Raw genomic sequence first — 27,316 nt, 5'->3', positions numbered from 1 at the left:
TTGCTCTGGTATTAGTAAATCGTTATTATTAAGATAATTCAATAGCTGACCTTTCACAACAAGCTCTAAAATTTTCTCTAAAGTGTGCAACATATTGATAGGGCGAAACTCTTCGGCTTTAATCGTCCCAGCAATTTTTTGAATCGGAACCACTAACGATTCCTTCCAAACATGTGGCACGTGCCCAGTTTGCAATGATTCATTTATAAGGCTCAGCAGGTTGTGTCCAATGACATGAAAGCAATCTTGTACGACTCTAGCGTTAACATTATCAATTCCAGTCGTTTTTTGTAACGAAAAACAAATATTTTTAAGTTCTACTAATGTTATTGGATGAAAATCGCTAAAACAACAGTTAGTGGCAATCGGTTGTTTTATTTCATCTGGTTCATCAACTAATTCAATAGATTGATTAATTGAAGAAACACTATCAATGAAATAATTATCAAACTTAGTAGCGATTGTTTGTTCAGATTGCTCTTCAGTGCCGTTAAAAGTTATGGACCGCGGTTTACAATCGCCAGGTTTTAACAAAGATTTGAGTATTCTCCATAACTCTTTGCTGTTGTTTTTGTGTTGATCAATTTTCCTCTGTATATATTCACTCCGTGTCTTGTTTAGAGACTGTGAATACATATTCCGCGAAACGGTATAGTTGTACCAATGATCACTTCTATTTGTTTTACAAAACTTTTTGTACCATTTGTCTCTTTTGCGTTTAAGGCGCAGCAAATCCAAATTGTACCAACTATTCGAGTTCCGTATAACAACGAAGTTTTGTTTGACTAACTGATTGATACATGCTTTTAAGGTGCTATTAAGCACCGCCGTTTTCTGATCAAGGCTCCCTGTTAATGGAGAATCCAAGCTTCGTGCAACAAGTTCCGATACCTTTTGTTTCGAGTAATTTTTCCAGGTCTTTAATTTCACCAGACTATTACTACTGTTCAAGCTACGATAGATATTTATTACTATCGTCTCATGATCAGTAATTTTTAACTCAGGACACACCACTGCCGAAACAGAGTCAAAGTTAACGTAAACGTGGTCTATTAAAGTTCTACTGAACCTGGAAATACGCGTATATTCTTTAATTATTTGTTTTAAATTAAAGAATTCCGCTAATCGCTTCAAATGATTCGAATTATAGTTATCGCGCCAATTTATGTTGAAATCTCCCGCAATCATAGTAAATTTACTGCAATCTACAAATATCTCAAACCAGTTTTCTAAAATCTCTATAAATCGTTGGTCACTAGAACTGGGAGAGTGATAAATAACACCATAATTTCCCATCTTCATGCCGCTTTCCACTGTTATACCTAAGAACCAATTACAATCAATTGCTTCGTTGTAGCGAAGAATAAATTGAACAGATTCTTTGACATAAATAGCAACCCCTCCAGTATGCCTTGAATGTGAACAACAGGCAGATATTTTGTATCCCGGTATAGAATATTGATCAAATGCATCAATATCTACAATATGTGTTTCTGACAAACATATCAAAGATGGACGTTTTTCCTCTACAATCTGTCGCAATGCAACGTAATTTGTAGATAACCCAGCAATATTCAAATACATTATGTCAAATTGATTCACATTTCTCTTGGAGTTTGGTTGCTATTTATCGAAATGTAAACTGCCTTTTTTCTGCTCATACAATTTCTTGTAAACTAAGCATTCTGAGCTAGATGCTGCGTGGTTAACGTCCAAATTCATTTTACGTTCTTTATTGAATTTAATACAATTAACACATTTCGAAACAGTGGATGTACAATCAGATGTTCTGTGTTTTTCACTGCACAAAGAGCACGTTTCGTCATTCTTACAATCCGTACTTTTGTGCCCAAATTCTCCACATTTGAAGCATCTCAAAACATTAATTGCCGGAGCAATATGGCATCGATCCCAACCGACATTCACTTTTTTTGAAGTCAATAAACAGTTGTAAGTCTGTTTATCAACTTCAATTATCGCATTGAACTTGTTATACTTAAAACGAGGATTCTCGTATATATTAACAACCTTGACTTGATCTATGGAAATATCCTCATTTTGACTTCTTAAAAAGTCAATGAAGACATCAGAAGAATACTGATCACTCATGCCCATTACTTTTAACCTTGGCACCGGGGGAATGGGAACAACAGCAGTGTAACTCTCACCAAGATTACTTTCAATGCCCTTTTTCACGTGTTCCACAACATCTTTTGTTGCACACTCTACAATAACCGAGCCATCTTTCCCGTTTCTAAAATTACTTATTTTGTGTGTTTTTGGATTTAATTTCGATTTTAAAAAATCCTTTGTAGCCTCACTACTCTGGGAGGACTCTTTTGGTTTGATCACAATAACCGGACCAGCTTTACGCTTCTTTACATTCCCTTTCAACACGCTAGCAAAGGAAAGCTCTTCCTCTTCATTATTCGCGTTACTACCGCTCTCATTCAATTTACGCTTTTTACTTTTTACGCTCAATTTTTCCGAATCTGAAACATGTTCATTCATAGTAACTAATTCCTGTTTACGTTTCATTTCAAAAAATGATCCAGCCATATTATTAATTTTTTCAAGCATAACTCTTTCAAAGCCCAGAAATCTATCATTTATAGCACCATTTACTTTTAATCCCAACTCTTCCATCCTGCTCTTAAACGCGTTGTCTATCTGAGCAGCAATGTTGTTTTGGATATCTATGATGGAGTCTGAAATCTTCTTGATCTCACCTTTCATCAATATGATATCCGAAACTGCAAAAACATTCTGCTCGCCACAACACTGATCTGATAGACAGCCATCACACTTGAACAGTACATTATCGCTTGCATTGATCAATTTTACAGCAGGTCCACTTATTCCACCGCAGCGAGAGTGAAAGCTCCCGCCGCAGCGGTGGCAGCAGACAAGATCATTGATAAATACATTCCCATTACACTTTGCACATTCCATATTGCCTAGCACGGTGGACGCTACGTACAGCGCACACAGGCAATAGAGACAAAGACAAAAGGTATATCACAATACGGCAGCGGCGAAGCCGGCTGCAAATTTATATCGTAAATAATTCAATAACAAGCAGCTCTTGCTACTGAATTTCTACTTATCTTGATAATATTCCCTTTAAGGTACACTTTGGAAACACAAATTCCACTGTATACTTGCAATTTCACACGTAAATTAGTTAATAATTATCACAGCACGTAAAACACAAGCTATGATGTTCGCCATAACAATTTTTTTTTTTTTTTTTTTATCAGTGAGCCAAGCTATACGAACTCGTCGACTATCTCGAACTCTTCCCCGTTGATTACTACGGTACTGCATAACTAAGCCGACCCTGTCACACTCAGTCCCGGCCGCCTGCATGTACTTCGTTTTAGACATATTTATCTTCAACACAATCTTCTTTAAATCGCGTTTGGTGTACTGATTTACACTCAAATGTTCTGCCAACAGCGTCCACGTGGTTCGGGGAGCAGATAAATTGATTGGATTTATTGAAAATCGTGTCCCGCATTTCGATCGCCGCTCGTCTTATAACATCTTTAAGCGCAAAGTCCCCTGCTAGATTCGAATGGGTCCGACAGGTCTTAGTGGATCCTATCCTTCGTAGCCATGTTAAGTCTAGAAAGTTTTCCCGGAAGACCGTTTTTGTCTAGAATTTTCCATAGCTTTTGTCGGTTTACACTATCATATGCGGCTTTGAAATCAATAAACAGGTGATGCGTGGGGACTCGGAATTCGCGGCACTTCTCGAGGATCTGCCGCAGGGAGACCATTTGGTCCAGTGTAGACCGGCCTGATAACTTCCCATGAATCTATTGGCTATTGGCGACAGTCGAAGCAAGATGACCTGGGAAAGCACTTTCTAGGCGTCATTCAGGATAGTGATCGCTCAATAGTTCTGATGTCTGTAGATAGGGCAAATTACCCTGTTTTTCCACTCTTTCGGTAGTCGCTCCGTATCTCGAATCAATTGACAATTAATTGATGCAAACAACTAGCAAACTTGTAGGCAAAATATTCAGAGGGGGGCGGGATCGAAATCCGGGATAGAAACATCACATACAAGCTGGGGGTGTTGTCTAGAAATGTGCTTCGAATTAAAAAATGAGGCAGACTTGCGACTTCTAACCAGCGATACTAAATTGCGACGATAAACAAACCAGTATCAAACAAAACGGATTACCTACGAATAGCCGAAACACAAATGGCCGAATCACGAATGGCCGAATCACAAAAGGCCGAAACACGAATGAGCAAATGTCATATTTGGTCCAAAATATTCACGGCCTTTCGGACTTAACTAAGGAATAATCCCTACTAGTTAGTAAACCTATGAAAATGCATGCACCTAAATAGAATTGGTTTCTGCAGGGGGGTTGCTCCCCCGCTTCCAACGGCGGGTCACCGGCGAATACTCGCGGCCTGCGGTCGTCGTACTGACACGGTAAATAGGAATTGCACCTTATAATGATAGTAAATCATTTGCGCTTAGGGGAAGAAAGAACTTACAATCGTCTATACCCTATAGTACATAATTGTGTTCCTTATTGTGTTTTTGTTTGAATCAAGTTATTTGTTAACTGCTTGCCAATTCAAGTTTTTTATTGAATAGTTATTTAGGCATTCCGAAAAAATTCGGGCTTTCGTGATTCGGCCATTCGTGATTCGACCTTTCGTGAGTCGGCCTTTCGCGATTCGGCCTTCTGTGACTGTTGTTGAAATTCGGCCAGATATTTTATTTTCTAGATATTTTCTTTGGTTCTGGGTCTAGAAAGTTTACGTGAACGACTGTTTAGAAAAACGTCTGCTGCCTGTCCTGAATCAATTTGATGGTTCCGTGCTATTTTGATCGGATTTGGCATTTTGCCATTACGAAACTAAGACCATGGACTGGTATGTCGCCAACAACGTGACAGGAACCATCCCAAAACGCAAGAGCTCCGCCCAATCGAGAAATAAGGAACCATCGTTGAGCGGAACCTGAAAAAAATACTCTGAAATGGACAGCACAGAATATAGAATTTGTACAGAATTTAATGGCAAGAGTAAATCGAAAGGCCCAGCAATTCTGATTCGGTTAACCGGAACTTAGCAGAATATTTTCTTCATATTTTATATTGCACTAGTTAACAGCATTTATGAACTCAGTAAGCTGAAGGTGATTTTTCATGTAAAGTATATGCACGTAAATACAAATTTCTCCGGCTGCGATGCACCAATTTCAAATCGCTTTTTTCCATATTAAAGAGGAGGAAATTTGCTATCGATTAGTTGAACTTCATTTTTCTTTAAGAATAATAGTACTGTAGATATTTGAGAATTTGTTCACAAAAAAAAAACAAAAAAGAACGCATTTTTTGGAATAATGTCAACTTTATAAAAGGTTTTAGACATGATTACGGCTTTCAAAAATTTCATTTTATATGGGTCTTAAATGTCGATAAAAAACAAAGAAATTATGAGGTTAATGATAACAATCGGTTGAAAATTGTAGAAGTTATAACCATTTTACTGAAAACGTAATGTTTGCGCATTTGAATATCATGCTCTTGCAAACACCCACTTACTTGTCCAAATGCCACAAATATACCTCTCTCTCTCTCTGTCTCCCTCTCTCTCTGTCTCCCCCCCCCCCTCTCTCTCTCTCTCTCTCTCTCTCTCTCTCTCTCTCTCTCTCTCTCTCTCTCTCTCTCTCTCTCTCTCTCTCTCTCTTTATCTATCTATCTTTCCTCTCTTTATTTTTCAAACACACACGTATCAACATTAAGGTCGGAGCAAATTTTCCAATTATGTTTAACTATATTTTATTATATGTAGAGCCATTTGACTCATGCTAAGTATTTTTAGTATTTATTTATTCACATACTTGTAGCATGGGCTACGGGAATCGAGGATTATTTGTATCCCTGATGTAGTAGTAGGATACCAGATGAACCGTTGCTTTTCAAGAGATGACGCTTTTCTCAAAATTTGTCGGTTATCTATGTTTACCTGCCTAAACAATACCTAATCTAATACTATCTAATTTTCATAACTTCTGCCTAACTTTAATAAAAACAAACTTTTCCTATACCTCTCCATTGCATCTTACTATCATTCTTCCGTGAGCCCGGGAAGGTGATTTTGATACCATCCGAGAACCGGGAGCTGAATATTTTTGCGACATTTCAATTCAAAGAAATTAAATTTCGTGACATGGACGCGAAAACAAAAACAATTTTTACCAACTATTTGTTGGTTCAAATGTCAAAGATTATACCGCCTTTAACGGTAAACACAAAAGAAACAGAGATGAAAGAGAGAGTGTTGTTGCCAAGCTGAGTACATTTTTTGTTGCGCAAAATTGGGTTGTTTTCAATATGTACAACAGGGGCGGACTGGCCCACCGGGCAACCGGGCAAATGCCCGGTGGGCCCCAGTAAAAATTTCGTCATTACACAAAATGAGATTTTCCAAAATTTTTATTCCAGTCAAACTCTTTCTACGACTCACGAATGTTCAATTGCTGGGGCCCCATGATTCATGAAATCATTTAAGTAGAGCTGTTGGGGTCCAAGCTCCGAAAATATAACTAGCTTCAATTCTAAGACTCTAAGAATTTTCGACCCAAATTTATACGATAATTTTACCCTGGTATGATACAGTAAACCAACGTCTCCCATCATTTGTTGAATAAATATATCTCCAACAATCCCATACCTTGAGGATTATTGTGTTATTATGCATCTTTCAGCTCGTACGTATTCATAGAAGGCTTCAGTTTTGAATAAATTCTAGCTACATACGGAAAAAATGATCGCCATACTGTAGCTAAGCCTAGGCTTAGCATATGCAAACATTCCTCAACCGCTTGGGATGGGAAAGTTCTGCCACTTTCTTCCATCCATGGAAATAGGAATAAACTAATCAGTGATTGGTTGTTTGCATGACATTAGCAATGCATGAACTTTACCGACTTGTCAATAAGAGAAACTTTCCATTAATCTTTTATCGTCTCGAAAGGAATCTATTGGTAGGAAAAAAAAATCTGAAAAGTCAATTTGTTTCATTTCTTCCCGCAACCAGCTTCAATCAACCAAAAACAGCTTGGGATCACTTCGCAAAAAAAATCATCCTTAAGTCGTTCGCACTTACCGGGCTGTAGTTCAGTGGTGCGCGGCTCACGGCGATCGCGGGAAATCCGGATGGCTGCGGGCTCGTGGCCTGAACGTATCCTACGCTGTCCGCCGCGCTCGAGCTGTACATGTCGATCGTCGGTCCGGGCGAGTTGGTGTTGGTAAAGCCGGCGGTTCGCGCGGTCGTCGTGTGCGGGGACGCCGGTGTACCGTAGCCTTGTGCTGCTGCGGCCGCTGCCGCTTGATAGTTGTTCATCACTGCAAACGGAGCAAGCGGAAATAGGCAAATGAATGGTCGGACGCGGACGCGCAATTTCAAAACGGCGTCGGAAAAACTTACCTGACAGGGCTTGTGTTAGCAGTGGGGTGTTATTGTTTGGTGTCAACTGTCCATTCGTGATGTCCACTGAAAAGAGGCAGAAAAAGAGAAAGGAGAAAAATGATCCATTAGATAAGTGTTGCAAGGAACTTAGCTGTCACTAACATGTAGTAGAAAAGAAAACGAAGCTTGTATAGGAAAAATTCAAGAAAATGTATGTTTTTGTGTGACAATCCATTTTGCTTTAGTGATCATAATTTTTTCGGCACATGTTTTCTTTAGTTTCCGTTCAAGTTCCGATGCTACGCTCTATCCTGAGAAAAATGTCTCCCATCCTTTTCTTACGTGCTTTAGTCTAATCCTTAATCGCTTCTTACATTTTGATAAGGAAAGTTTGTTCATTATCTCAACTCTCTGCTCAGGTCTCTCGAGATTCCCACTTGTGTGCTACGTTGGCTTCAATGGGGGTCTATCTACCAGAACTATTGTCGATAACTATACACTAGCGAGTTACCTGATATCAAGAAAACAAAACTCATCCTACGGGAAAACAAACGAAAGTATAAAACACTTCCACGAATTTACAACGAACGACTTTTTGACTCCCATACGCAACTAATCGCCGGATGCGCCCCATTAATTCCCATTAGCTTCGTCTCGTTCACTCGCTGCCGTCGCTGCCGCCGCCGTCTTGAGCTTTGCACCTTGGCCCCCCAGCAGCCGCCACTTACATGACGTCGTCGAACGTTTGGGGAGGTATGGTCAGCCAGCTAGGGGCCAGGGCCAGGCCAGGCAACATTAAAAGTCTTGGAAAGTTTATCTCTCAAGGAGAGCCCGCATCTTGCGACCGCTGGTGCTGCTGCTGCTGCTGCTGCGGGCGATGCGATGCGATGGGGGGAGTAAAAGGCCACCGAATTCGTAACACGCACCGCAGCAGCAAAACAAAGAGACAGCAATTGCAAATAAAAACAGATTCCTGGCGCCGGTAAACTTTTGCCCTTCCCATCCCGTGCCAATCTACGTCCACCCTGCCCGTTCTCGGTGAGCCGACGGATATCCAGCATATCTCGATCGTAATTTCTTTTGGGAGAAGAGAATAAAAAAGAAACTGTAAGGGAAAGAAAACTTTCTATTTTCCGCCCCTCCGCCACTATCGACTTCATGCGCCGGCTTTCTCCTCCTCGCCTGGTCCGGCGGAAACATTCACACAACTCGGAAGAACGAGAGCTGCCGGCACAATGGAAATTGTTTTAATACATTTAATGTAACGTGATATTTTGCCGCGGTAAGGCACGAGGAACATTGTGCCAGGCATAGTTTTGAAAGAACGGCATAACGCACAGGATCACGGGACGCGAGGGGCAGCAGGTACCGTCGTCAGTACCTATTGTACTACACGATCCGGTGTAACTTTCGGTTGACATAAAAGTTTTCCCATGCTCCTGCCGCTATTACTGGCCTGCCTCAGTGCCTCTGCCTGTAGGATGCAGAGTAGTAACAGGTAGTTCGCAGCTTTGTTGCTTTCGAGGGATTTGCTTTTTTCTCGACTGGTGGCTGGTTTACTTTTGACTTGTTTTTGGCGGGTTCTGTCTGCGCGCGGTGAAGGTACAGTTGTCGAAGTTTCTCGTCGTTGGATGGCTGCCTTTTTTGCTGTTTTTCTTTACGAAAAATATTCAGTTTTGAAGTAAAATTATTGTTCAAAAAGGAGCAACAGAATGAGCCATTCATTTAGAGAAATTTATTCTTTCATTTTACCATTTTGTTGTAAGATGCCGGTTTCAAAAGCTAACCGTTTTGTATGTTATCGGATGACATTACATAAAGGGTAAATATCTGAGCTGGTTCAGTTGGCCCAAACTCTTAAAATGTAGAAACTCAGATTCTGGAGTAGTTTTAAACCAAAAATTCGGGAAGAAGAAATCCAAATTTCTTGGTAATTTTCGCATAAACGTAGCATTTGTTGTCGCATTCCTAATACGTTATAGCAGTTATTTTAAAAATCATTTGTGATTTTTAAAAATTACAAGAATTTGCTGGTTCGTTGGTTAAAACCAATAAGCTTGATAAAATTTAGTGAGCAGATGCTGCACAACTGCGGAGACTGCTGAAAATTTATAATTTATTCTATCGGATATTTCATTATGGTCGCTATAAACCAAATTGAACAGAATGATCTGACAATAAAACTTTAACTTTTCTGCTTAAGCTGTTTTCCGGAGCAAGCTGTATGCTTTATTGTTCGTTTATAGTGGTGGCTTTCAGCAGTATAATCAATATATATAGAATGCCAGTGTCGCTGCAGTGCGCGTGGTAAACATTACACATGCTCAGATAATATATTTATGTTATATATGCATATGTGTGTATGCCTGAGATTCAGCAAAAGAGGAATCTCATTGTCAAACTTTGACAACCAGTTTTAAATTTCAAATATGGCTGCCAAGTAATATGATTGGAAACTTCGCTTGCTTCAAATTTCTGAGAAAAATCGGCGCAAAAGGACGCAGTTGTAGGATTCAATTCATCTGGACGAAAAGAAAAAGAACGTTTAAAAACATTTCTTTGCCATGAAAACACAGCGGTGAGCGCACTGATGACAGCACCCAAGTAACAATTAAGGATTTATTACACTCTTATGATGGCATTTAAGACCAAAATTGGTCATGAAAACCACCATAAGAGTATAATAAAACTCACATTGTTGCTTGGGCACCAACCAGCGCACAGATGAAGAACAGATAAATAACAATGAGCAAGTTTGACAATGAAGTTCCCGATTCACAGACTTGATACAGATTGTTAGCATCATGTTTACCACAATGAGTCCTGTAGAAAAACAGCGACACTGGCATTCTATATATATTGATTCTACTCTTTCAGCAGAGCACAGTTTATAAAAACCTTCTGAAGAGTGGGCTAGTTGGTCAGAAAAGGCAGTTTTATAGTGGTCTTCAGAAAGCTTCTGGCGAAGCTCATAGTTTTATTAGCGGGTTTATAAAATTGGTCATGAAAAACACTAAAGGAACCGTCTGGTGAATGGCCAAACGGTTAAAACCACATTAAAATAGAAAAAAACACTATAAAAACGTAATAAAACTTGTAATTGTTACCGTCATGCTTACTCTTTTCCTATATTCTGATTTATTTGTTTTCTGTTTTTTTACTGCCTTCTACTATTTTATTTATCTGTGCTGTTTGTTTCTTTCTAGTTTTCTTGTTTTACTTTTGTTTTCTTCGGTGCTTTCATTTAGTTTCTGCTATTATTTTCTCTATTTTATTCTTTGATCATAGTTCTATTTCATTCGTTGTTTCTACTCTTCCTTTGTGCTTTTTATCTTACTTGTTCTGAAATTTATTCTGTCTTTCTCTGTTTTTTCTTTTTTCTTCTCTGGTACTTTTCTCCATTTTTCCGTTCTTTTTTCACCAATCCAATCTGTTATAGCTTCATTTGTTGTTTTTACTGTCCTTCTGTGGGCTTTTCATTCTTTGTTTTAATGTCATTTCTATGTTCCTATTTGTTTTCCTGTTATATATATTGTCTCTGTCCTTTCTCTCTTCCTTATGTCATTTTCCCTCTTCTATTTTTCTGATCAATTGCCTTTTCTATTTTCGCGCACTTTTTCATCTTTTCTGTTCATTTTGTGTTCTTTATTCTATTACTTCCTTCTTGTGCCTTCTCTCTTGCTCTCTCTCACGCACTCTCTCCCTCTCTCTCACTCTCTCCCTCCCTCTCACGCTCTCTCTCTCTCTCTCTCTCTCTCTCTCTCACACACACACACACACACACACACACACACACACACACACACACACACACACACACTTCGAGTCCGTTTCAAATTGGTGTGTTTAAAATTAATTTCCAATGTCAAGTCCCATTTTCCATTTTTATTATTCTGCTTTTTCTTTTTACTGCTCTTTCTTTATGTGTCTCCTTTCCACCAATTCCTGCCTCCTGATTTTCCTATGTTTTGTTTTCCGTCTTATTTGATTCGTTTTACTCATTTTCAGGCCCACTTCTTCCTTTTCTGACTCATTTCTCGTCGCTTTCTATCCGACTTTCGTCCTTTTCGTCTGTTCCGTTCTTCCTTTTATTATTTCCTGCTTTTTCTCCTTTTCTGTCACCTTCTGTTCTGGGACTTTTTCGTTTAATCATTTTTGTGTTGCGTTTTCTTTTTTTCTCATTCATTTTTTCGTTTTCGGTTCCTTTTTTCCTCTCTTCTGTTCTTGTTTTCTCACATTCGTTCGTTACATGTTTTCTCCTTTTTTCCTTCTTTTCCATCCCGTTTTGCTCCTGTTTTGCCCCGTTTATCCTCATTTTCTTTCATGTTTTCTTCGTTTTCTTTATAGTATTTCTTCTCTTCTTATTTTTTTTCTTCCATTCTTTATGTTTATCTTTGGTTCTTGACCTTTATCTTTGGTTCTTTATCTTGTTTTTGTTTCGGAAAAACGGAATCTGAACTGTGAGAGCAAAAGGAAGAGAAGAGAAAAGGCGGGAGTATGAAAATATACAAATGAGAACTGAAGAAGAGAAAAGCGGACCAGAAATAGAAATGCAGGGAAAAATTAAAACGAAAAACAAAAAAGATCATATGGAAAAAAGCGTGACAGAAAAAGAGGAAAAGCAGAACATAATTAGAGGAAGAGCAGATCAGACGAAAACGATAAACGGGATACAAAAGGATCGAAAAAAGGAGAAAAAAAATCGAAAAAAGGAAAAAATAACCTGAAAAAGAGGAAAAAAGGAAAAAATAACCTGAAAAGACGAAAAACGGAAGAAAATAGACTGGACAGGGGTACAAAGGACTCAGGAAAAGGGCAAAAACCGGGACAGAAAAGGAACAGAGAAAGAAGAAACAGTGGACAAAAAACAGGGACAAAAGGAAAGCAAGATAAGGAAATACGGAACAGAAAACAAGAGCAATCAAAAGAAAAATAGAGACAGAAGAAACACAAAATCGGCAAAGGAAACGAGAAGAACAGCTGAATGAAATCAAACAGGATGTAAAAGAAAAATGTTGAGATATGAAAAAGAAAAACGAACTAAAGAAAAAGACGAAAAACAGAAAATAAAACCGGAGACTGAAAACAAAAGGACCGGAGACCGGAGACAAAAAAGAGGAAGTCAAAAAACGGAATAAACGTGACAGAAAAGACGGAACAACGGGGAAAAAAGGTGCGAAAACGGGACAGATGAAGACGGGAAACTAGATAGAAAAAGACAAAAACTGGAAACGAGAAAAACAGAAGATGAAAAACGGAAAAGAAAATAACTAAGAAAAAACAAGTAAAACAGGACTGAATACAAGAAAAAATGCGAGAGAAAAAAGCCAAAGTGAAAAACAATGAAACCGGAAATACGCGACAGAAAAAATGGAAAACAAAAACAGGAAAACAAGGTTTAACTTTATGTCTAATTTCAAATCGAATTCCAAGTCCAAGCCCAATTTCGAATGAAAACTTCAATTTCTGTTTTCATGTGTTTTCATGATTTCATGTCTAGTTTCAAGTAAAACAGTTCAATATGAAGTAAAGCTTCAAACCCAAATCCAAGTCTTAAGTCAAGTTCCACTCAAGTTCTAATTTCTAATTTGCTCTAATTTCTAGCTCGATTTCAACTTTGATTTTAAATCCTATTGCAGCCGAAAGTCCGAAAGTTTTGAACCTAATCGGCCGGTATTTTTTGATAAGAATCTTTTACAGACTTTTCATTCTACTATACGATTACTCCAAAACATTCGTTTGAAAGGTCGGGTGCCCCACCTTTTGTTTCTGTCTGGACACACTAGTGAAAATTAATAGGAGGAAATAGGAAAAGAACGTAAGAAAACAAATTGGAGAAGAAAATGAGAGTGATGAAAAAGAAAGAGAAATGAAATAAAAGGAAAATAGGAAAATGAATAGAAAATACAGTAGAAAATTAAAAAGGAGATTTTTTTTATAGGAGCCTTGAACCATTGCGACCGATAGTTAGATCTATTGTGGTACGAAAAAAGGCGTATGGAACAGAGTGAAATAAAGACACAAAATTGAAAGCAAACTAGCAAGACAAACGTGTAAAGGGATTTTTAAATGCAGTAGAAAATGGAATGGGAAAGAGAAATTGTAAAAGTGATTGGAGAGGGAAAACGTAACGGAAAAAATTCTAAAAGAGGAATAGAAAAGGGGAAACCGAGAAGCAAAATGTTCAACATGAAATGTGAAACAGAAATCAGAACGGAAAATGTGAAATCAGAAAATTAAAGTTTCAAAAGTAAATCCGCGGAGGAAAAGAAGTGGTGAAATGTAAAATAAGAAAATCGAAACATGCAAGCAGATGAATGAAAGTATTATAATCGACATACTTCATCTTATAATTTCTCAAATCAATGGTTATGGCACGATTTCTTAATAAGTCAGTTTGTTTAACTATTTATAAGGTCGTGGCAACTACACATGGAATATGAACAAACTTCAAATAGACATAGTGCTCGCATGGAATCGAACTCGATGATTTATTTTTTGATTAAAATTCCGATTAACGACAAACTTTCCAACTGACTGTTAGAGTTCAGGGCCGTTACGGGGCGAGTGCTAGTGGTTCTAATTCTAGCAGCACCACCTAAGCGAGATTTGAACATACAATGACGGGCGTGTTAGTACAGCAATGTTTTTACCACTTACTCGTGGGATCACTTTCTAGAATGTGACGAAATATTCTTGAGTAAAGGAGAATTTCCCACTTAATTCTACAACTGTGGGACGTCGAATCTTTTGTTGCAAATAATTTATGTATTCAGAAGGAGCAGTAACATCTAGAGATACATATTCGTGAGCTAACTCTCTGCTCGATAAAAATGACCAGAAAAATTAAATGATTGTTTTAAAGTTGTCAAATTAATTCGTCATTCAAGTCAAACAAACTACTATACTATGCTCTGCATTCGGCATTGTGCTACCACAGTGAGGCTACTTTAACAGGCAGTCACTGTTTTCGCTAGATCGAACATCAACAGTCGTAACTCGTAACAATTAAACATTGTATTGCTATGAAAAGGGAGCTGGCACAGTGATGATTGCGCCATTTTTTTAAGGTGACAACAGCTTCTTGTCTCGGAAATTATCATTAGAAAATTAGAATGTTACAATGCAGTATCACGCAGAAAACTTTCATAAAGCAATCCTGAAATGGGTCACATTAAATGTTTCTAAATTTACCGTGCATTTGCTTTTTATTGAAGAAATTGTTCAGTAAGAAATGGCTCCATGTGTTTGTGCTGCTTATTGGGGCAAAAACCAATTGTGAATTGTGACCCGATTTTCGAACATTCCCAGAGTCAACCTTGAACCCGCACTAGATTTAAAACACCACCAAAACCATTTTGTTTGATATCATTTTCATTGTTTTTGTACCTCCTTTTTTTATAAAAACTATCATATACTCAAACCAAACCCGTAAACCAGCGCAGAAAAATTGAAATTCACAAATGGATTGACATGCGGAGCATCAATTTGAAACTGTTCCGCTGCTGTTGGAAGCAGTTTCATAAGCTTCCTCCATGGAAGGAGAAGGGTGGAGGCTGAAAGTGCACACGGCAGATACGAGGATATCCCCATTTTGCATACATTTTCACTAATCATGCCATCAACGCAACGACGGACGCCAGCCACGGAATGAAAATGTGACATTTTGCACATGAAGCTAGTTTTTTTTGCTGTCTCGAATCGAAAACTAACAGCATGTTTGTGGGTTGGAAAATTATAGTTACACACTCCGGTGGTTGAAGCTGGCATTTCCATCGGATTGCAACCTCACACACGCACACACAGCATGAGCATAGGAACAGGACTTTAAAGGACTTTAGTTTGGTGACTGAGTGAGTGAGTGAGTGAGGATAGGAATCATTTTGCGGTCAGTGACGGCACATTTTGCGACGACGTGCGTGGGATTCTGCTGACTACGTCTAACACCGAAAAAAAAAATCATCAGCTCAATTCAACCGAGCGAACGAGTTGTTGCGTTTTCTGCTGCGTTAGGAAAATCTGTTTGGTTTACTGTTTCGATGTTTTACGATGAGGCGCCGCCAGTCGTCAGTCGTCAGTTAAATTCGTTGCGAGCTCTAAAACATAAATAGGAACATAGGTATAGGTAGGAACGGTGATTTCGGATACGGTGTCAGAGGCTACGGTTGTACAAGACTAAAACTAAATGAAAATTCAAAACTGTTCTGCTTGGCGTTACAATCAAGAAAACCACATGGAATCACAAACCTTTCAAACCTTTAGAGGTAGTTCCGGTTGGGTGCGGAACTAAACAAACCGCTAGAACCTAAGTAGAGAATAGAATACAGTATGTGTATAGCTATATAGAGAGGAACGTATTATCCTAGGTTGTGTAGTATCGAGCTGCTCTAGGTAGAAACTCTTCTGCACTGAACTAGAACTGGATTTGTTTGGCCATTATCGGTTTATCTGTACAAAGTATCCTATTGAGGCAGTGTAATAGTGTAGTAAATCTGATAGCTCTAAGTTGGATATTGTTTTTTTTTGGATGGAGGAACTGTTTCCAATTGCTTTTTACTTGGGTTTTACCTAGAGTGTTAATGTTACTTTCAGATTACGAAAAAACGTCACTAAAGAAAACTGTTCGGTTTACTCTAATTGGCTCCAATCTATTGCTTGAAACAGGAGTAGTAATATAGTGAAAGGATGGTAGCTTGTCGCACAAAAACATTACTCTAGGGTCTATCTACAAACTAGTTTGTAAACATTTGAAATTGTAGAAACGAAAAAAAACAGTATCTATTTGAGAGTATATATTCATCTATGGAATCGATTTGGGTGGTTTTCGGTGCCGGGGAAGGCGGAAGGTGGACGGATCTGGTGCGGGTTTGGATTGTTTGGGAGGTGGTCATTTGAATAACAGTCGCTAGACTATATGTGTCTCTATAGATTATATATGCCAGACTAGATTTGAAATTCAAAGAAATATCACTCGAAAATCACACACGATTAAATATAGATTTGAGGCTAAATTTCATTTCCATTTTTTTCTGGTTTAAAATTTGAACTCCAAACACACACACAAAAACAATTTTTTTTTCTTCTTTAAATTTTCATAGTTTTGTGATTTAATTCTATTCTAATTGATGTATATCTTCTTCACTAATTTGATCCATTATATCCGCTAACAGTGTTGAATATTTATAAAAAGCATCGTCTCTTATCTCGAGGCGAGATATTTGTTTCGACATCAATCAGTTGTTTATTTTTTCGGTTATTTTCAGCCACGCTGTTCAGTAAGCAAACATCAAACCAAAAGTCACTCTTCATCTTAGCGAAACCAAACAGGGCCAAAACCAGAAAACAATTTCCGACACTTCACAGGGCGAGCGGTTAATTGACAGCGGAAAAACATACGTCACATTTGTTGACAATATAGTCTATACCACATACACGGCTGTCATTTTTCGGTTATTCGACCGTCAATAAATCGCTCGCATTAAACTTTAACGAAAAATCCGAGAAAAAACAGCAAGAACAAATGGAAAAAGAAAAAAAAACACAGTCACCACTCCGATGATGGTTTCGGCTATTGTTTGTCAGCTCTCTAAATCTACCTAGATCTATCTATCTAGCTATAAACTAAAGCCACCTCTAGAGAAACCTTCCGCCGAGAAAATGGGGACACAAACTCCAAAATCAAAAAGTTTGAAGACGACAAACAAACGAAATTCGCAATTTTAATAACAGAGTAGAGACACAAAACAATGGCGTAGATATATTAGAATCTAGTTTGTTTTTTTTTGGTTTTAATTCAGTGGCAGAGAAACACGACACGAACATAATATGCGACTGTGTGTAAAGCAGGTCTGGCTTTATATATGTGTGTGTGAGTGCCTACACGAACACACCTAGATAGAAAATAGCAAATAGGAAAAACAAACGAACTCGAAATCATCACAGCTAGGAATATACATCACTCCCCCTCTGCTGGTCTGGTGTGTAATATTTTTCAGTTCTCGATTTTTGCGCATCTGGTTGTTTTTGTTTTCCGCCTGTCCGGTTGTCACAATCATGTTATTCGACGGCTTCTATCTCTCCTTGCTCATGTCACACCCCTCTCATGTCCTTCCTCTCGGTTTGAAGTAAACTATGCTTTTTCTTCGGTCGCTTTTGCCGATATAACTAGAACTGCCACTCTGATTGTTTCCCCATGCACCGACGCGTCGCGTCGGTAGGTGGCGGCCTGAGGCCTCCACCCACCGACCGACCCATCCGCTCGTGTGATTCTCGGGAAATATCACTTTTGACACTTTTGATTCCCGAAAAACAGTTTTTCGTTTTTCCCGATGTTTGGTTCGTTGGCGGGTTGGCTGGTTGGGCCTGTCTTCCCGGCCGATGCCGGCATGTCGATAACACTCTGCCTTCAAATCGAACGGACCGACCAACGAACCAACCCACCAACCAGCCTAGCCTGGCAGCCAACATAGCGACGCGCCCGCGTGCCTGCCCCGAATTATAGCTACTCGAATAAATTATGGTGGAGATTTTTGCCCGAACCGAATTTGGTTTAGCGGCGGTTCGCAATGTTGGTGTTTTTTTTCTCTCGACAGTTTTCCTATATCGGTTACACAGGGCTGCGTTGTTGCTGTCGCAACTCAAACTGCGATTGCTGGTGGCCGATAAAGTAAGTAGCGTTGAATCGAAACGTAAATTGCGGACCCATCACGAAAAAATCAGAAAGCAAACTGAGCAGCGAGAACGTCAGGAGTAAACGAAAACGTCAGGGTGGAATTATTTTTTGATGAGAAAGCTTGATACGGATGGCGCTGAGAATTGTGTGTGTTCTTTTGAGTATTTTCTGGAGATCTCTATAGTTAATTGTACTTTCAACTACGAGCAGTTAACGTTTGTGGTATCCACAATAATTTAATTATACTTCAATTTCAAAACTTTCACAATCTACGATGCGGCTCCAAAAGTATTTTACTGATAGGATACGCATCCAGTTAAAGAAGGAGTTACGTTGCGATAATATATATGAAAATTGATTTTTACTGACATCAATCATTGTTCTTTCAGTTGTGGTAATATTCTCATTACAATATGATGCTGTGCTTCCAGTGACGTGCTCAGACTGTGACAGAAAGTGCGACACAAAATGTTTGTAATATAAAGCGAACCAATTCTGCATTCATGCATTTGTAATGCACTTCGATATTTGTTTGATTTAGATTTCTTTTTAATTTTATGCATTAATTTAATTTCCCAGTCATGTTTTTTCAAATTAGTGTTAATGTTCTCTTCGTTTAGTATTGCATATATCTCAATTTTGTCTAAGTGTTATTGGATTAACTTTTCTTAATTGTTCCTACACTGAATACATTTTTTTATATTTTTCCTTTTCAATTTAAACTTACTTTAGGTCACATTTGTTACACTTCTGACTTTATCTTCGACGATTTGTTCAATTTGTTATTAAAACAATCGAACTAGAATGGGGAATTCAATGAAACAATATTTCCGAACTTCTTGGTTTCATTCTCGCGGGAATATTCTGGATCGCAGCGGGATTAAATAAAATAGAAACCTGCCAAACTTACTGTGCAAAAGTAACAATAATGCACAATAACGATGAATCTTACACTACACGGTAGAGCGTGGGATCAGACTGCATTTATTTTGAACTACCGACAACGGCAAATGAAATTACATTAAACGTAAACATTGCTCCGAATTTTCATTTAATTTCCTTCAGGCAGGTTTAGGTTGATCTTAAAAGCAGAAAGTTTAAAAAACTACACTTTGTGCTCTAAAATGTCAGACAAGAGCAAAAAAATTGACCGACAGGTTAGTCGCACTGCATTTCATGAATGAATTGTTTAGAAAGGTAGAAAACTGAGAAAGACAAACACTGTCAGCAGTTCAGTAGTCATGCCCATGGGCTGACAGATAAAGGAATACTACCAGGGGTAAAATTGCATGCACTGAATGCGTTTTATATTCGCCTTCATGCATGACTGTCAATTGTTTCGAGCACTGAATTTTATTTTCTCTTCCTCTGTTCTCTATTGCTATTTTACTCTACTTATACTCATATTTTCCACTATTTTTTATTTTTCCCTTTGTTCTTTATACATTCTAATTTCATTCTATTTTCTCATTTTCTTTGATCTTTTTTCACTCTTGCTCTATTCCATTTATGCTTTGCCTTCGTTTGAAGCTTTTGTTATTTTACCTATTATTTTTACTCTTCGTTTTTTTTCGTTGCCTGTTCCTTTGCGTCTTCTCCTCTATTACTGTTATCTCTGCTCCTTTTTCTATCTGTTCATCCTTTTCCTCTTCTTTATTGTTTTTTTCCAGAACATTTTGGTTATTTTCCTTTGTTTTTTTATCTCTCTTCGTCTGTCCTCCTGTAGACCAAACCTCGTGTTTTCATAGAAACGGAGCCTTCCCCCGAAAACCCGCGCTAAGAATCGCGGCTAACACGCTGATAGTACCTCGTAAGTCGCAAGGACCTGCATTGTGTCGTCGTCCTGCCAGTAAACACAAAGTTAGATTAAACTTCTCGGTCGGTGGTTCTACAGTAGATGGAGGAAGAGGCACGATTTGTGTCTAAAAATTACCCATCCCAAGTCGCTTCCTTAATAAGGGGGGTTGCGCAGTCTCATTTTGTCCAGCGCCTCTATGGCTCAAAGATACAAGTACCAGCGAGCCACCTGCCTTGGCGGGTGTTGTGGGTTTGAATCCGGTTATAATGTCAGATTATAGCTTGGTTCGACCCATGCACCTTCCAGCATTGTACAAAAGCTAGGAGTTCCAACGCCAACTTGTTAAGCGAAGCTACCAATAACCCCCCCCCTTCCTTTCTACTCTTTCCCTTCCATTTCAAAAAACTTTTCATTACTTTCCCCTACCGTCCCTTCAAAGCAACGCCTGGGTGCTAATTCCGTTATTGAAATTTGACTTTCTGTTTTTTATACGACAGACTTCGCAACCAGCTGTTAGAATACAGGACAGTGCGGGGTCAGTGCTACGATCCTATTGACTCTAACAGCCTCTCCCAGCCGAGATTCGAACATACGACGACTGGCTTATTAGACCAGCGTCTTACCTCGAGGCCAACTGGGAGGGCCGTCCCTACCGTCCCTTCATCAATTGTTGAACCACCGTTTCAAAAAATATATCCTCTTCTTCTTCCTCTTCTAAATTGCGCTTTCATCGCTTTTCTTCTGTTTTTTTTTCTATTTTTCTGTTCCCTTTTCACTTTTAAACTGTTTTTTTATCGTTTATTTTTGTCTCGTTTTTGTCCTATATTCTATCTTTTCCAGTTTTTTCTCTCTTGTGCTGTTTTTTCTACTGTATTTAGTCTATTTTTCTATTTTTTCTGATCTTTACCTTTCTTTCTCTGTCCTGTGGTGTCTCTTCCTCCTTTTTTGTCTTGTTTCCTCTATTCTCTTATTCCTTTTCATTTTTTATTTTTCAATTCGTGTTTTTGTCGTTTTACCTGTACTTTTTTCTATTTTTCTTTAGAATATTTTATTTCCTCGTCTATACTTTTTCTTGTCTCTCCTCGTACTTTTTTCGCATCTTTTCAATTCTTTTATCTCTCTTTCTCAATTCGTGTTTTTTGCACTTCATTTTCTACTCTTTTCTTTTGTCTTCTTTCTGAATTATTGCTATTTCTCTGTCTTTTTTCGTTCATGCTTTATTCGCTCATCCTCAGTTCTTTCATATATTTTCTCCTGCTAATTTATCTCCTTTCTTTTGTTATTTTTGCTCTATTCTTGTACCGATTTCACATTCCAATGTTTATCTCTTTTATTTAGCTCTATTATTCACTAGGTCCGTTTTATATTTTATTATTCTTTCGTTTCTGTTCCATATTTTTTATTTTTGCTGGTATTATTTTTTATCTTTTAACTCTTTTATTTTGTGTTATGGTTGCTTTATACTACTTTCTTATTTTCCTCTATTCTTCTGTTCCACTTTCATTGTTCCTCTCTTATTTATCTCTTCTCTGTTATCTTTTTTTCTCTTCTTCAATTTTGAATCGTTTTCTTTGTTCTTTATTTTGTCTTTCGTCTATTTTTTGTATATTTACCTCTTTTTCTCTGATCTTTTATAGTTCTTTTTTTCGCTTAACCTCTTTTTCATTGTTTTTAATCTATTTTTACTGTTCTTTTTTCTCTCTTTCTTTGTAGTTTTTCTCTATTTTTTGTAGTTTATTACTCTTTTTTATTATTTTTGGTTGTCTTTTCTCTATTTTTTCTGTTTTGTATTTTGTATTCCCTATATCGCGCTTTTTCTCATTCTTTTCAACATACTAACTGGTTCTCTCTCTGTCACACACGCACACACACACACACACACACACACACACACACACACACACACACACACACACACACACACACACACACACACACACACACACACACACTGAGTTGCTGTGAATAGTTTCTTCGATCCAAAAACAACTCTGAAATCCGAAGTCCCATATCGAAAATTCCGCCTGGAATCACGCTTTAAATGCCAAAGACATTTATGGCATTTGAGTAATTCTCGCTGAAACGGGGCCACTACTGACACGAGGTCTTCAAATATTGGAACTTTTGCGTACAATTGGTTGAAAATGGTTAAAAAATAAGAAACGCACTTTTAATACCTCGAAATAGTGGACCCCTCGTTCGCCAAGGGGTCTAACAGTTTCAAAAAAAGTTGAATTTTGAGCAAACCTGAGAAGAGATTGAATTTTTAGATGAGATAGGACTTATAAACGAAGTGAAAAAAAACTGGCGGCCATCTTAGATTTGGCAGCCATGTTGAATTTTATCAAAAAATCACCTTTTTCGCCATGATCCTTCCAACCGATTTTAATTTCAAGACCACTATCGGAAAGCTGAGAAAAAATGCTATGAGAAACATTCATTCAAGTTAGACGTGCAATTGCATTAACTAAATAAAACAATTAATTATCTGTATCAAAGCTTACTACTCTCATAAAATGGAATTTCTTGCTACAGAAAATTAATTGTTTTCTTTAGTTAATGCAATTGCCCATCTAACTTGATGAATTTCTTATAGCATTTTTGTCTCAGCTTTCCGATGGTGCTCTTGAAATTAAAATCGGTTTAACATGGTTGCCAAATCCAAGATATCCGCCAAGTTTTTTTTACTTCGTTCTTTACAAAACCGTGTCATTTGTAGTTTGTTTCATAGCAAATTTTGGAAATATCACAATAAAATTAGATGAAAATTGTAAACCTTGCTACAAATAACTGGTTGCTTTATTCAGTTAATGCCATTGGACTCCTAATTTTATGAATGTGTTTTGTAGCATTTTTTCTCAGCTTTCCAATGGTGGTCTGAAAATCGGTTGGGGGTTGGTGAAAACAGCGATTTTTTGATAAAATCCAATATGGCGACCAAATCCAAGGTGGCCGCCAACAAAATTTTTACTCCATTTCAAAGCTCTGTTCTTCTTTACAGAACCGGTCCATTTGTTAGTTGTTTCATGGCAAATTTATGAAATATCACATTATATAGTTCTCAAGATTTGCTCAAAATTCAATTTTTTTTTTTAACTGTTAGGCCCCTTGGCGAACGAAGGATTCATTATTTCGCGGTATTGAAAGTTCCAATATCGATTAATCGATTTAATTCGATATAAGATTTTTCATACTTCTGTTTGACGTTCACTTTTCTCCTCACTTGTACCTCGTATAGCCACGTTATGGCAATCTCGTTACTTTTATCTCATTTAAATTATATCTATCTCCACTGGATCTCCACTGTGTAGGTGTATTATAGATTCAGGTTCATGCTTTGAAGTTATTTTATATTTTTGTAAATCTAAACTTACTTTAGTATAGTTAACTGTTGAATTGATTCATTAACTTCAAATTTTGATTAACTTTCAAATTGTGTCGTTTCAGGCTTGTCTTTTTTGTGCAGAATTGGCTTTTGGTAAGCTTTACTCTATTAATGTTTCTTAAAGAACTCTCTTTTTGGGCTTTTTAGAAGAATACGAAAAATAAGTCAAAATTTTCCGAATAGATATTGCTGTTTATTGTACTAAACAGTAGATTTCGATCGAAAGAATTCCTACTTCTTTTTCTTCTGTAAAAGCCTTAGCTTACCAACGTGAGACTCCACCCCACCCAGAAACAAGTACTGAAATATAATTCGGTGATGTTTCGAAACTAAATCTTAAACGAAAGCAAGAAAAATCAAACAATAATGAAATATATTTGAAAATAAAAATTAAACAAAGTGGGAAAGAACAGAAGGCTGATAAAAATAACGACAATAAAATAAAAATGAAATGCAGAATGCTGGCTTGAACAAAATCGATAAATCCAAAGAAAAAATAGTATAATTTTAACAAAGGTTGAAAATTGAAATCCAAAATTGAGGTATTATTTAACATCATTGAAACAAATTTGATGTGGAATAAACAAAGAATTAAGATTTCAATGAATTCAAATTGAAATTGTGAGTAATCAAATGAATAGACATTCAGAGACAAAATACCCTGAAATTTAAAATTGGTGGGTGAAAATAACAATAAACCATAATAAAATTTTAAACACACTGCAGTGGATGCATTAATTGACCAAATCTGGTTTGATTTTTTAGTTATTTTATTTTTAGATTTATTTTGAAAGAAATTATTACTATTGTTTCCCTGCTTTCAGTTCAGTTTTATTGCTGCGTGGCCTTAAATTGGGTCAAATTCGTTTGAATTCTGCCTCAGCTTTGTTGCGTTATTTTACTTTTATTTTAACATTCAGTTATATTCTTAAAGTATACAAATTGAATACAAATTGCAACAAATTTTATTCTAATTTTACCTCAATCTTCCGTGACTTTAGTCTATAGTTATTTGTTAACATTGTCTTTTACCGCTGTTTTAATTTAGTTTCGATTTTATTTTGATCATCTTTCATTGATTGGTTTCATATTTTGCGAAAGTTTTTCATTATATTCCATTTTTGGGTCATTTTAAGATCCAAAGATGAGGCACGTGTCCCACCAGAATGTCCCATTCTGAGCTCGCCTATTACCACCACTTGCTGTAACATCTTATATTGGCAAATTACAGTTTTTAGCGACGTGCTTCTGTGCAGCCCTGATGAATGCTTATTTGTTTAATTGTGCAAACGAATAAAAAAAACTTTCATGCTAGCAAATTTTTCGCTTACGTTTAAAACCGGGGGAGTCGTCCTTAGCAGTATACTAAGTCTCATTTAATTATATTAATGTAAGGAAAAACTAGTACTATATTGCAATGTTGTGATTGCTAGCTGTCAAGTTGTACTAAAAAGTATAGAAAAACGGTATCACCCACCGCACCGCGATCCGTATCAGCTTTTTTGGGTGGGAGGGAAAAAAATTGGAAAACAGAAGAGGAGTTAAAAAACCGTGCCAAAAGAGGTGGCAAGCAATAATGGCGGAAGGAGACACCAACAACGTCGGTCGACATCGAACGAAACGAACTCGGCTTTGCCGTGCAGCAAGGCAGGATAATCATCTGATTGTATGTTATTAGGTTTTCATTATAGCACCCGTGCTAAATATAGCGTGGCGTGTGACATTTTTTTTTTGCGATGATTTCTTTCTTTTCGTTCTACACCCGCGTCGCGTCGTTTGATTGTAGGCTGGCTGTTCTGAGTGTGTGGTGTGGTCATGTGAATCCGTTCGAATGAAAATGTGTGGGTGTGTGTGTGTGGGGGGGGTAGAAAACGGCCTTCCCCTAAGGGTTCGTGCAATTGACACCTTTCCAGGTTTGACAGTAGGACGTGGCTTGCGTGAGGTTGAAAACTTTGCTGGCTATTAAAAGTGCCTGTGAATCGTGGTGGCAGGCGAAAAGTGTGTTTTCATTCTGCCACAAACAGACGTCAGGAAAATGATGGAAACAGGTGTTAAGGAACCAATTTAAGCATTTCTAATTGGTTTTAGCAGGTGTTTAAAAGTGATTTTCAAACTCAATTAGATAGTTTTGTTGGGATTCGGTATAATTCTCCGTCCCAATAACGGTCAGTTCGGTTTTAATAACGGGATTAAAGTTTAACAACGCATTCCAAAACTGTCCCTGGAACAGCAGGGTAATTGAATTCCATCGCTTCAATTTAATGGCTATGTCATGTTAGGCAAGCCACGCGCGGGATTTGGTTCTCACTGCGGATGTCAGGCATCTTCCTGACTAGGCACAACACTGTGCCATTCACTATTGCTTCCCCAGGAGACACGGGTGTGCTCACTAAATTATTTAGCCTCGACTCGAAAAAGCTGTCCCGTACCTGAACAATTTGACATGACACAAATAAAGCACCTTTAATGGGTCTTCCCCCCGAACTCTGGCTGGTGGGCTGATTACCAACTAGACACTCGACTCTCGCCTCGATTTCCGAAATTTTGAATTTCGACCGTCTGTCGGGTCGATCCAATCGGGATGTGAGAAGTGGGAAAAAGTGTTTCATTTCAGGCAGCAATTTGTCGCCCGGGTCGGGTCGTGACTGTCAACAAACGGTGACGGTGCCAGGCTGGCAGGGGCTGTCTGGCTGACTGATTACGACATATGTCGCAAAAATGTCATTATCCGTCCCATTTCATCTATCCTACGCTCTGCCGTGGATCAGCAAGCGAAGCACATTCCCTTGTTCAAACATTGACATTTATCCCTGATCGCCCTAATTACTCTATCTGCTTGGCGCTTGACATTATTTTCTTAGAGGGAGCGCAATCGGTCGTCGTGTCTATACTGCGGGAAATGGCACCATTTTCCGCTGGAAAACGTTGGATACGAACCAAAGTAACTAGAACGCAGGTTTTGATAAATTACCCCTGTTTTTGCTACTGCGTTATAAACCACACGAAACCGGTCAATGTTTCTCCGAGCGACCTTTTTTGGCTGCCCGCTGACACATCGGCTTAACACTGGACGGTTCTCATCGAACTTTTTGTCGACGGATCGACACGAAATTTGTGAGCCATTTTCAACCGCTGCCGCTGTCGACGCTGTTTCGAAAGAGCAAAAATCAATATTCAGTGACATGGCTCAGTCGTCGAACAGCCCGGCAGCCCGCCCCCTTTCTGTCAACTAATTAGCAATAAATCTCCAACGAAAACATTTTCATTAAATTGGTCGCCGGCACGTTTGCGTTCGCGTGAACCAAAGCAGGACGAAAATCCGTCGGTTTTTTTTCCCTCCTGCAAAAGCGACCGCGAACGCCTGCAACGCAATCCCGAGACAGGACCCGTGTCAGATTTTTGGTCTTCAAACAATCAAACCCCTTTTTCGGGAAGCTTTCGGTACAACTGCTCATCTAACGGAAACACTAGCGCACTCGGAAAGGCTTCCTCGGCCAACCGGCAAGCGTAGCGGGGCGGTGTCATTAATTTATGGTCCCATCTCGATACTGTCGCCGAACCGTGCTTCACTTGTCTGTCAGTAACCAGGGTTTGAGTGACAGAGACCGACTTTTTTATTCCTAAGCATCATCGTCGTAGCTTGCGTTCGTTTGGTTTGTGGTTACTTTTCGGTTTCATGAACTTTGGGGTTTACTTTCGGCGAAGTTCAATTGGCAGGGCACTAATGACATGCGGCGCATCTGTTGCCGGGTGTACCGCACGCGGGTCAGGCCAACCGGTTGAGATAACTTTTCCGGTGTTTCGGAAAACTGTGTAAATTGATTGGGCGCTTTCAAAATTTTGACCGTTATCGTTCTTTTGTGGGGATAACATCAGTTGAAATGCTTTGAAAATTGCGAAAAGTTTGATGTTTTGCTTATAAAATACTTCCAATTTTTAAGAACTAGAAATAAAACAATATTTCAAACGGAATTTATGAAAATCAAGGAATAATGAGACAATTCTCCTTTTGATG

At 38.2% G+C, this 27,316-nt stretch overlaps 1 protein-coding gene across 3 annotated transcripts in view; it reads right to left on the bottom strand.

The window, feature by feature from the left end:
• LOC128738022 (RNA-binding protein Musashi homolog Rbp6) overlaps positions 1-27,316 on the bottom strand; it is a 1,503,411-nt gene that overhangs the window by 10,243 nt on the left and 1,465,852 nt on the right. For all 3 annotated transcript variants that reach the window (XM_053832828.1, XM_053832829.1, XM_053832830.1), the window contains 2 exons: positions 7,465-7,530; positions 7,144-7,382 (listed from right to left, as the gene is read on the bottom strand). In XM_053832828.1, coding sequence (XP_053688803.1) covers positions 7,144-7,382; positions 7,465-7,530 — 305 coding nt within the window. The remainder of the gene's footprint in view (positions 1-7,143; positions 7,383-7,464; positions 7,531-27,316) is intronic.

Source organism: Sabethes cyaneus, chromosome 2 (assembly GCF_943734655.1).
Source record: "Sabethes cyaneus chromosome 2, idSabCyanKW18_F2, whole genome shotgun sequence".
NCBI lineage: Eukaryota > Metazoa > Arthropoda > Insecta > Diptera > Culicidae > Sabethes > Sabethes cyaneus.
This window is presented reverse-complemented; position numbering and strand designations above follow the sequence as displayed.